This window comes from Manis javanica, chromosome 9 (assembly GCF_040802235.1).
Source record: "Manis javanica isolate MJ-LG chromosome 9, MJ_LKY, whole genome shotgun sequence".
NCBI lineage: Eukaryota > Metazoa > Chordata > Mammalia > Pholidota > Manidae > Manis > Manis javanica.
This window is the reverse complement of record NC_133164.1, coordinates 89771973-89784603: the sequence shown is the minus strand read 5'-3', so window position 1 is coordinate 89784603 and position 12631 is coordinate 89771973. Positions and strand designations below refer to the sequence as shown.

General features: G+C 38.6%; 1 protein-coding gene across 7 annotated transcripts in view; it reads right to left on the bottom strand.

Moving 5' to 3' along the window:
- The window catches only part of LAMA3 (laminin subunit alpha 3), a 240036-nt gene that overhangs the window by 52793 nt on the left and 174612 nt on the right, over positions 1-12631 (bottom strand). For all 7 annotated transcript variants that reach the window (XM_073212898.1, XM_073212899.1, XM_073212900.1 and 4 more), the window contains 5 exons: positions 9328-9434; positions 6179-6229; positions 5161-5312; positions 1706-1816; positions 1488-1599 (listed from right to left, as the gene is read on the bottom strand). In XM_073212898.1, the coding sequence (XP_073068999.1) occupies positions 1488-1599; positions 1706-1816; positions 5161-5312; positions 6179-6229; positions 9328-9434 (533 nt within the window). The remainder of the gene's footprint in view (positions 1-1487; positions 1600-1705; positions 1817-5160; positions 5313-6178; positions 6230-9327; positions 9435-12631) is intronic.

Below are 12631 nucleotides of genomic sequence, written 5' to 3'. Positions count from 1 at the left end.
ACATGAGCAACTTTTTCCTGAACGTATCCCCTTGGGCAAAGGAAAGAAAAGCAAAAATGAACAAATGGGACTACATCAAACTAAAAAGCAAGGGACACCATCAACGGAACAAAAAGGCATCCTACAGTATGGGATAATATATTCTTAAATGACTTATTTTATAAGGGTTAACATCCAAAATACATTAAGAACTCACACGCCTCAACACCCAAAAAACAAATAACCCAATTAAAAAGTGGTTGGAGAATATGAACAGACACTTCTCCAAAGAAGAAATTCAGATGGCCAACAGGCATATGAAAAGATGCTACACATCACTAATTATCAGGAAAATTCAAATTAAAAACACAATTGAGATATCACCTCTCACCAGTTAGGATGGCCAACGTAGAAAAAGCTAGGAACAACAAATGCTGGTGAGGTTGCAGAGAAAGGGGAACCCTCCTACAGTGCTGGTGGGAATGTAAACTAGTTCAACCATTGTGGAAAGCAATATGAAAGTTCCTCAAAAAACTAAAAATAGAAATACCATTAGAGCTGGGAATTCCACTCCTGGGAATTTACCCAAAGAATACAACTTCTTAGATTCAAAAAGACATATGCACCCCTATGTTTATTGCAGCACTATTTACAATAGCCATACAAAGAAATGGAAGCAACCTAAGTGTCCATCAGTAGATGAATGGATAAAGAAGAGGTGGTACATACACACACACAATGGAATACTACTCAGCCATAAGAAAGAAACAAATTCTACCATTTGCACCAACATGGATGGAGCTAGAGGGTATTATGCTCAGTGAAATAAGCCAGGCAGAGAAAGACAAATACCAAATAATTTCCCTCATTTGTGGAGTATGACAACAAAGCAAAACTGAACGAACAAAATAGCAGCAAACTCACAGACTCCAAGAAGGGACTAGCTGTTATGTTACCAAAGGGGAGGGATGGGGGAGGATGGGTGGGGAAGGAAGGAGAAGAGGATTGAGGGGTATTATGATTAGTGCACATGGTGTGTGTGGGGTCACGGGGAAGATAGTGTAGCACAGAGAAGACAAGTAGGGACTCTGTGGCATCTTACTACACTGATGGACAGTGACTGCAATGACTTATGGGGGGGGGGCTTGATAATAAGGGTGAATGTAATACCACATTGTTTTCCTTGTGAAACCTTCATAAGAGTGTATATCAATGATACCTTAATAAAAAAATTAAATTAAAATGAACAGCCATACAAACAAAACAAAATAAAAAAGAGAACTAGAAACCATTGAGGAGTTAATTAATCTGGGAATTCTGGACTCCAGTAGACTGCTAAAAAAAAGGGGGGGTAGGCAGAGATTTTTATGGAGGGTTCTTGTTAGTTTTTTAGTATCATTAACTACAGGATCTATTTCATAATGTTGGACTCCTAAAAGGAAATTCTTCCAGTGTCCAAAAAAGCCTATGTAATATAAAAACTATTTAATTGAACTAAGTCTTCTTACTGTGCACATTCCGGATGACATTTTTAATCTTCGTGTCCAACTCTTTTGCACTTTGGGCCATCTGATCAACACTGTTATGTAATGTTTGTGCTTTTCTGGCATTTACTTGAACCTATATGGAAAATAAGTTGATTAACAACAAATTAAGTTGATGGGGGAGAAAACCAACAATATTTTGAAAGGAAAAAAAAGTTAATGTTATTGACCCAATACATTACCTTCTCTTGCAAAGTTTCAAATTCATGATTCAAATTACTCAGTTCTTTTTCCAGGCCATCCATTTTTGATCCATGATTTGAAATGGCAGAACGGTAGTTGAGCAACTGATTCTGAAAGTAAAATACACAGTTAATCTCACTTTGGAGTGGGAATTTGGAATAAGTTCTGTTAACTTGGTAAACCAGGTGATATGAAAAGGCTCATTGAGCAAGAACAATGCTGATACAGAGGGAAAAAAAGGTTCTTTAAAAAAAGCTATGTGAAGAATCTACTTTCTGATGTGAATTGTGACATGGCTCTAAAATAAAGCAGCAAAATTTAGAAACATGAAGAAACAAGATATACTTGACTTGAATTAATGACATCACCTTACAGAAATGAGGGTGATACCACTTACTTGATATATTCATTTCCAGATTCTACAATAAATTCAGCTATTTTTAGCCTTTATTTAAACTTGCAATGCTAAAAGCAGTGTCTATAGCTACTTTACTGAAGGAACTGTCAGATTTAAAGAATTTTAGAGAAGAAAGAGAATGCAGAGTTCATTTAACTGAATGCCCTCCCATTACAAATAAGAAAACAGAAGACCCAGGGAGTTGACTGACTTGTCTGCACCACGGATGTACAGCTGATCAGGGTTGGCTTCAGGACCCAAATCCAAGATCCTAGTCCTTTTTTGGGTCCTAAACTCCCTTATTATTTTTAGAGGTGACATAGCTGCACATAATATCTAGAGTAGTGATTATTTTTAACATTTTGGAGAAAATTCGCAAATACCTTGAAAAAAATTTATAGAAAAAAGCCACACCATTACTTCCATTTGTGTATGAGGGCCAGTGTTGGGTAAAAGAACACAGGCTTTACAGCTTTAGATCCAAACCTAGGTCAGCCACTTAGTAGACAAACCCCATGGAGCCTTATCTCCATCAGTAAACTGGAGGTTGTAATATTAAGCTGCTGCATTGGTTTTGATATAAGTGGGCTAATATTGTACAAAATGCCATGTACACACATGCATTCAAAAATGTCTATATCCTTCTCACACTTATTCCTACTGAATTTTCATAGTGTGTGTGTGTGATCTAGCAAGAAGATGGTTCTATTTTAATTTTCCTATGGGAAAACTATGGCCCATCATTCGATAGAATGTGAGAAGACCTGGACAGGAACAGTGAGTAAAGCATGGTCTTTGAACTGGATCTTGGTTAGAATTCTGGAACCACCACGTACTAGCTACTTAGCTTATGATGCCTGTTAAATGAACATAACACTATTTTCCTCATAGGATGTTGTGAGGTTTCAGTAAAGCAATTAAGCACAGAGCCTGGCTCCTAGGAGCATACTGAAATGTTGGCTCCCTTCCCTTCATTGAGGAAGCACAGTAGTATTGATGACATCAAAGTAACTCCAGTGGCCTTTTCCTCTCAAAACATAAAGACCTTTCCCCCACCCACAGCTTCCCCTTTATATTAAGCCTGTAAATCATGGACTGAAATTACCTTGACGGGATAGAAAAGACATGTTTTTCTTGTTTTTGTTTTGTTTTTTTTTGCTATATGTACTCAAATATAACTACTAAGAATGAGCCCTCATTCCAAAACCACTTATTGAACGTTCCCTGAAGTCTCTTTCACTATGTCTGGTTTAGAGTTTATCTCCTCTGCTGGACTTTTGCCTTGGTGAAAATACCTTTTTTCATTTCCACAATTTTTAATTGGATCTTTTCATATCCACCTCTTCTTGTGTGGTTTCTGATTTTTTTTTTTAAGTTTTCTAACTTCTCATTCCTTTTATTGGATGTTTTCTGCACAGTAATTTTCCCATTGTCCTATAATTTTCATTTTCCCTAAAGGGAACTTATCTCTTGAAGATCCTTCTGCTGATGTCTTTTGTATTGCTATTTGTCTATTCCAATGCTCTGCAGGTTTATTCTTATTCTGAGTGGGGGCTGCCCCTGCTCTCTCTGCACTGTCTGTGCCCGGTCCAATGATCTTAGGACACCCCACCCTCAGTCCAGGTCAGGCCTTATATTGGCAGCTTAGGAATTGCCTGCTATGGCGATGCTGAGGATCCCATTCCAGCAGACCCTGGTTTGTGGATCTTACACAGGTCCCAGCTGTAAGGGTGTAGCTTTCCCAGGTTTCATATCACCACTGCTCAACAGTGAGCCCTGGGTGATTTCCAGGCTGCTTTCTCAGCCTGCATTCATAGGCGGAGGAGTTCCCTGTTCCCCAGAGATCCTGACTCCAGCCCTTTGGGGCACTTTAGGCCCATTACTTCTCAGGATACTCTCTAGGCACCTACTTCCCAAGGGCACACAGAACATTCTCCCATAAAGCTCAACATGCTGAAAAGGACTAGAATCATATTAAACATGTTCTTTGACCACAACGGAATTTTTTAAATTAGAATTCAGTAACAGAAAGCTCTCTGGAAAACCCCCCATTTGGAAATTAACACACTTCTAAATAACTCAGGAGCCAAAGACATGTCACAGAAGAAATAAGAAAATCTTTTGAACTGAATTAAAATGAAAATACAACATTTAAAAATGTTTGGAATACAGCTAAATAGTACTTCTTGTAGCATTATATGCTTATATTAAAGCAAGACAGGTTTTATTTAGTAAAATAAGCTTTCATTTTAAGAAACTAGAAAATGAATAGTAAGTTAAACCAAAGCAAGTAGAAGGAAGAAAAAATATGGACAAAACCAGAAATGAATAAAATCAAAAAAAGAAAAACAATGGAGAAAAATCAATGAAATAAAAAGCTCAGTAACATCGATAACTTGCTAGCCAGAATAATCAAGAAAAAAGAGATAAGGCAAATTACCAGGAATGGATGAAATCAAGTTACTGCAGATTTTGCATATATTAAAAAGATAATAAGGGAAAATTATGAACAATTGCATGTCAATACATTTGGTAATTTAGATGAAATGGAAAAATTATCTGAAAGGTACAAATTACTAAATATCACTCAAAAAGAAACAGATAACCTGAATAGTCCCATATCTATTTTTTAAGGGTTGAATTTATGGTTTATTTTTTTAAAAACTTCCAGCAAAGAAAACCCTAAGCCTACATGGCTTCCCTGGAAAATTCCATCAAACATTTAAAAAAGAACTAATGCCAATTTTCTACACATCTGTTTTAGAGTCTTCTGAATGCAAGATATTGAGCTAAAGGCTTTACAGGAAAAACTAGTCCAGGAACATTCAGTAAATAAAGAATATTCACTGAGAAGTACTAGTTTTGTGTGTTCACTAGTACTTTCCACCTGTAAAAATCTAATCTTTACTTGAATCAGAGGGAAAAGGAAGGCCCTCTTAGCCTTAAATGGATCCAACGTCTCCCCCTTTCCTGGTTCAGGGGCATTCATTCAGGCAGCACAGAGTCCCCGTGTAACTATCTGGGCACGGCTTTGTGCCGGACCCACAGGGTACTTACCCTCAGGTCCTTGGTCTGTGCCTCCAAGTGCTTCATCTGCTCCAGAGCACCCATGCTGCCACTCAGGCCCTGCAGCCGAGCCTTGACCACGCGGAGCTCCTCACCCATGGCGGTCAGGTCATTCAATAGCGTCATCACACAGCTGTCACAATCTGCAGGGAATACAGACAGAGGCAAGTGTGCTGCAGGCTGGAACCAGAGGGATGCAAGGGCACTGGGGCTGTACAGCCTAGCGAGTGTGGACAGTGGTCTTAATGGCAAAACTCACAGTCTGCATGTGTGAGGGAGGGTCACAGATTCTGAAAAAGGGAGGTCTCCGGACAGGGAGAATTAAAGAGAAATTGTGGAGTGGGGGAAATGGGTGAAGGGGGTCAAAAGGTACAAGTGTCCAGTTATTAGAAAAATAAGTTCTGGGGATGTACAGCATGGTGACTATAGTTAATAACACTGTATTGATATTTCAAAGTCGCTGGTAGAGTAGATCTTTAAAGTTCTCATCACAAGAAAAAAAGTGGGTAACAATGTGAGATAATAGATATTAAACTTTGTGATAATAATTTCACAATGTGTATATATATTAAATCATTATGTTGCAGAACTTAGACTCATAAGATGTTGTTATGTCAATTATATCTCAATAAAATTGGTAAAATGGTGATCCTATGCATCTTATTTCTTATTTTGTATGTACAAAAAATAATAATACATAGCTTTTATTTATTCAGTGCTTGCTACATACATGGCATTGTAATAGGGATTTATAAGCATTTTCCCAAAAACCCTATGAGGTCGGTATAATTATTATGCCCATTTTACAAATGATGAAATAGGCTTGGAGAAGTAAGGTCATTTGGCCAAGGTCATAGAGCTATTAGTTGACAGAGGCTGGGTTTGACCCTAAGTAGTCCTCCTCCCACCACTGCTTTTTCAGACTGGAAACCGCATGTCCCAGCAAGGGGCTCACATATTTCAAATGAAATCCCACCATGTGGGAAGGAGAGGAGCTTTCATTTCTCACCATCACATTCTTCTCCAGGGCCGCCATCTTTGGGTTCTTGGTTTATGCAGTCTGAAATGAGGAATAGCAGAAGAAGGTACTGTTTTTAAATCGCCTCCTCATCTGCTTTTTAACCTGGCTCTCAGAACTGGGAAGACGTTAGCCACCCAAGCCCCAGCATGGCCAGCTCTCCCCCTTTCCCCCCCTCAGCCCTGCCATTCCTGGGAGCTGTAACCTCCCAGTGGGCCTGCCGCAGCAAGTCTTCTGGTGGCCTCTTGATTACCCATTCAGTCTCTTCTCTATAAAGGGTCATGACATTCTTATCAAATTAAAGCTCAAGATTTTCTTTATTTAACAAGCTCCTATGCAATGGCAGACATCTCTTCCAGGGTCATTCAAGAACATTCAACAAACATTCACTGAGCACCCCGAACATCCAGTGTGTGCTGTGGCCCTGTACTATGTGCAGGACATACAGATATATCAGGACAGAAGTTCCTTCTGTTCTTTGGTTTAATGGCCCTATAGGGCGGGGCAGGGAGACAAGCAATGAAACAGGGTAACAGACACCTGGAGAGGGACCTGCTTACGATGCTAGTAGACCAACACCACAAATGAGCACTCATATAAGCCCAAGTTTGAGGTTCTCAGCTATGGTCAGGAAAGCCTGCTGGTTGGCCTTGGACAGTCTTTATTCCTCACACTTTCACACTTACTCCATAACATGCATTCTTACACTGAAATGCCCTCTCCCTTCCCTCTGAAAAATAGTCTAACTTCATCACAAGAAAACTCTAAGCTTGAAATTCTCCTAGACATGCTACAAGGAGGCTTTCACATTCATTCTTCTCAGCAAAGGGCAATAGTCCACACTTTTATGTGTGTATATATATGTATGTGTGTGTGTGTGTGTGTGTATGTATATATATAATACATATATTTAAAATACACATAAAATGCACATCTTTTAAAATTATTTCTGTTACTTTTAAATATATTAATATATTATATTAAACCACATTTACTTTCAGTTGTTAAGAATAAACATAGGTTCAGTATGGAAAATCTGGGAAAATCAGAATATAATAACATTTGGAAAAATATCACCCTTGATCTTGCCAAAGACAATGTCTACTTTCTATATATTTGTATATATTTGAATTTATTATATAAAATCATAAGTTTTTCTTACTTATTTTTTAAAAATATTTTACTCATTCTTAAATGTATATATAATTGTGTCACTTATATTTCCTTAATTAGACTGTAAATGTTTTATGGCCAGGAAACAGGGTTTTATTTCCTTACAATCTCCTTTAGCACCTTGAATAGTCTGTGGTGGGGGGCCCAGCTTGTGCAGATGACTGATTTATCAGTGCAGTGTTCCCTATAAGCTTGAGTTTTGACCACCAAGGAATCTGTACATTAATTGAAAGAAAAAGAAAGAATGAAACACAGGAAAAAAACAAGTCTCATTAGTAGCATTTTCTTCCAATTTGAGAACAAACAGTTACCCTCCTTATTTCAGGTTGCTTATTTTTGTTACTAGAGGAGAAGAGGAGGGTTGAAAAGACGCTGTGTTGTGATGCTGAAGTGTCTGCTTGAATACATCCAGTGACAGCAGACTCATCTCCTTTTAAAACAGTCCTTTTCATCTTTAAATAGGTGACACTTCTTCCTTAGGATGGTTTAAAAGAGATCACCCTCTAGCGTCCCCTCCTTGGGTTCTAACCCTTATGCCACATAGAATGAGATCAACCCTTCTCCCGCACACCAGATCCCCCTTTTTATTTCCAAAAATTTTTTCCAAATTTTCCATACTGAACCTATGTTTATTCTTAACAACTAAAAGTAAATGTGGTTTAATATATATTTTTTATAAACAGAAATAATTTTAAAAGATGTGTATTTTATATGTATATTTTTAAAATATGTATTATATATAGATATATATACACACACACACATACCCCCTCCCTTTCAAATACACCCTTTCCAAGAAGCCCCTTCATTGTCCTGGCTTGTCAGTCCTTCCTCACGTGACATGGTTCTAGGTCCCTTCACAGCCTCACCTCTTTCTGAACAAGCTGTAGCTTGTCTTTGGTCTTCTAAAGACATTAGCCCCATATAAGGGCTTACATGAGCAGCGTGGCAGACCACCTGGTTTTAAACTCTGCAAGTTGGTGAAGATAGTATGAGGTGTCCTAGAGGCCACATTCCTCTCCTGAGCCATACTGAGCTATTAAAACTTTATCTTTTTTATACCTCCTTCTTCTAAGCCACATCTCTCACATGCCATGTTTATTCCATTTAACTAGAGGATCACATGCTTCTAACATAATTTCTTCTGGTTGGAACCAGCCCATCATGGAGGCCCTTAAATATTCTAAATGTGTCCTAAGAGGCATTTGCTATCTCTCCTGTGTATTCTTTGATAAGTGGACAGGCATGCCTTCTATATTTCCAGCAACTCAACAATGTCCAGCAAGAGGGAGCTAATGATGAAACCCCAAGACTTAGAGATCTCATTCTAGACTGATCATAAAAATCCATTTATTCTACATTCTTTTAGGAATGGTCAGCTGACCAGATCTAATCCACACATCCAAGGTTTAGTTCTTCATCTTGTCCATAATTGTAAGATGAGAAACTTTATCCAAGTTTTTGGCATTACATGATATTAATGGCATTTTCCTGATAAATCACATTAATATTCTGTTGAAGAAATAAAAGAATAGTCTGCTCCTAATGAACCCATTCTTTGTATGCAAAATCCATCCCAATTATACCACCCCCATCCCAGACAGTCTTGCTATTACAGAAAAAGTATGTTGACCTATTCAGATAGACACATGAAGAAATGTGACATGATGATAACCACTTAACATCTGAGGGAGAGCTTAGCAACATCACCAAAGTAGGGTCTGGGGTTATTTTGGCTATAGTTGGGTTTCAAAAATAATTTACTTGAAAAAAAAAAATACTTGAAGTAAGTTATTCACCAAAGCTATACAAACTACCTAAGCATCCCAAGGTCGTCAAAACAAGGAGACCACTTGTAGCTGGAATTGTGTACTACACTTTCTGAAAATGTTTGCTCGTGTTCTTCACCTGCTATTTTTATATCAGCTTGATAAATGCAGGCTAACAAAGGTATAAGTCCATCTTACCTCCAGTCAGGGGGTGACAACTGCCCAACTGGCCGTTGTTGTTACAATTGCATGGTTGACAGCTACCTCCGAACTTCTGGGGATTCCCAAAATATCCTGGTGCACACCTAACCAAAATACAGAGAAAGATGAGAGATACCCCCAAAATTAATCATTTATTCCACCATGTTTTCTCTGCCTTTAACTCTCTGATTGGGATGTTGTAGTGCTATGGGAGGAAGGCTGACATAGATTTGCAAGAATGAACGTGTCACTTAGTGATGAGAATGCAGTTCTTTCTTTACAAGTTAGAAGATCCGTAGTTCCTTGATTCGGAGTTCCCATTTTTTAAAAATGAAAACAAACACGTTAATGTTTTTGGAATTGGGATGTAAATGAAAATCTTTCTGTCCATTAGCAAAGTTCTATTCCTATTCTATCCCCCACCCAAATTGTCATTAAATCGATGTGTGTGTGTGATGTCTTATCATCAATAGAATTGATAGAATCGAGGAAATAGGCTATTTGACTCTTCAAATTTAATCTTTGCATCAAAGAGCTGTTAGGTAATTTAAATATACTTTACCAACAGATACACAAATGATATAGCGTAAAGGATGCAGGTTTTAAATCAGGAGGATCTGGCTAGATCGCTGCCTCCAAAATATACTGTGGAATCTTGGGCTGTTATCATAAGCCTTCAAGCTTCAGTTTCTTTATCTTTTCCCTCCACGAAAATGTAAGCTCCATGAGGGGAAGAATTTTTGGCTGTTCAGCTTACTGATACATCCTCAGCACCTGGGATGTCAGATAAGCATATGCTGAATGAATAATCAGTACTAACAATATCTATTTTGGTCAATGGTTGTGAAATAAAAGATAATGTAGAGAATCTAGTACAATGCCTGCACATAATAGACACTCAATAAAAGGAAGCTACCATTTTAAGACATGAAATATTCATATATGCATGAATATTCATTATATGCATATATACACATAATTGGTATCATTTGAAATGATTACACTTCAGAACATGGATAGGAAGCAGAAAACCCACGTATTGCATTATTATCAAGAAGGTAACTTAGCAGAAGCAGCTTATCTGCTAAGCAAGTTGGCAGTGTACTAATAATCAGGCTTTACTGTATGTGATCAGCCCTGCATTCTACCTAACATACCATGATAGGCAAAGATCAGTTTTAAATACCTTACTTTTAAATGTCTCACCTCTACCTAACTTTCTGCTTAAAAGATACATAATTACACATACCTTATATTAAAGTCACATAAATATTTAGGAAGTTTCAGTCCACTTCATCTTTACCCTCACAAAGCATCAGTTACCCATTACAAGAAGTGACTGGTTCCCTTATCCTCATTTTGTGGTACTGGCTAAACACAATGGACTCAAGTTCCAGGACCAAAACTTCTGGATTTCATAGAGGACATCAGTACGACAAACAGGGCAGAGGACACATTTGTCACCTGCGGCTCTGTGGCCAAGATAGAAACACTCCGCAGCACGTGGTACGATCTGGGAAGTCGTTCCTAGGCCCCCACCCAGGTTGGCTGCCTCCTCCTCTGCCGCCCCACCTCCCGCATGGATTCCTGCTTTACACACTAAGCTGTCCTTGTATTTATCACTGCATTGTCAACCAGTCCTGCAGGAATGGTGCCTCGCATGGGTGCTCAATAAATGTTTAATAAATGAGAAAATTTTGACACTAAAATGGCATTTACCAGTGAAAAAGTCTTAAAAATTTTAAGAAACAAGTTTGTTCTCTTGAGACATCACATGTAACAAACAAGAGCTGAGAGAAGCACTCTTAATTAAGAATTTCCTATTTCAAATCAGCTAGCTCCCAAATCAGGGTCTCATCCAGCCTGTTGTTGTCTGCTTCATTTTTTTGTGAAGAACCATTAGAAGGATTAAATTAGGACATCTTTCCCAGGTGGGAGTCTGCATAGCTTTGAAATCACCAAGCCTGGATGACATTCCCAGCACCCAATACCCACCCAGTTGTCCTTCGTGTCTCAGGAGAGCAGGCCCGTCCACCCTCACCCTTCAAGGCTGGCTGGGTGCTCCTTCTATCGCAGCCCAACTTAGCCCACTTATGTCCTCCCTCACTATTTCCACAGCTTGTTTGTATGTCTGTCCACCATGCGATTCTAGAATATATGTAGACAAATATTTAGCTGCAAGGATTAAATTTTGGTGCCACTATGAATGGTAAACAGTAAAACTATCTCAAAGACGAGCATAGGGGATTATGGAACTTCTTGGTCCTGATGTGATATGATCAATGAATACTTACAGATGTGAATATTACTAATGCACTATCAGATAAGAAAACAAGTCAAAATAGCAACTAAAGCAGAAATTGGCTTTTGTTTTTAAGAAGTGATCTGTGTCCACAGAAATGATCTGTGAGAATATACAACAAGCAGTGGTTTTCTGTAGGTAAAATGATTATTAATAGGACTGTGTGTAAGCATGCACAAGTACATAGGGTTAGATAGGGGTGTGGTAGGCCTCGTTGCTTCTTTGCTCACTTGTATTCCATCATTTTTATAATATGTATGTATTGATATTATGATGTTATTTTAAATTGAAAAATATATTGCCCATATGACTTACATGCTATACTGTCATTTCTTCAAGTATCTTTCCAGCTAGATTTTAAGTACCTCATGTTGCTTTGCTTATGAATACTGAAGCTTGGTTCTATGGCCCTTTATAATTCACCACATACCATTTTGCAACATTTATTTTTTTGACTCACAAACATTATTGAACACCTATGATGTGAACAGTACCATGTTAGACACTAGGGATTCAGAAATGAGTAAGATGCAGACTGTCCTGTTCATAATATTGTGTGGAGATAGAGGCGTATGTGTTGGAATATCTGAGGCTATGGATTTGTGTATCTAGAAGTATATAAAATTGTATATGCATGTACAGGTAAGTAGGGATGTGTACATGCTGGGAGAGAAGTGTGTGGGGATGAATTTACATGGAGGTAGGGGTACACAGGGCCATGAGGGTGGGGTAAGGGTCCCTAGGAATGTGGAGGAGGAGGGGCATATAGAAATATGTACAGGGAGGGGCCTGCAGGGGTATGTGTCAGGGGTATATGGGGCTATAAAATGCTCTGTCTCATTCTCAAATTTCTGAAACACGCACAAAACAAGAGAAGGAAGCTAAAAGCAGGCTTGTGTTTTTCCCACGAGACCTTCTTCCAGTTCAGGGAAACCAACAGCCTCAGCCCTGGCTCAGGTGACCCAGCAGGGCCTGCTGCGGCCTGCCCATGGGGCCAGC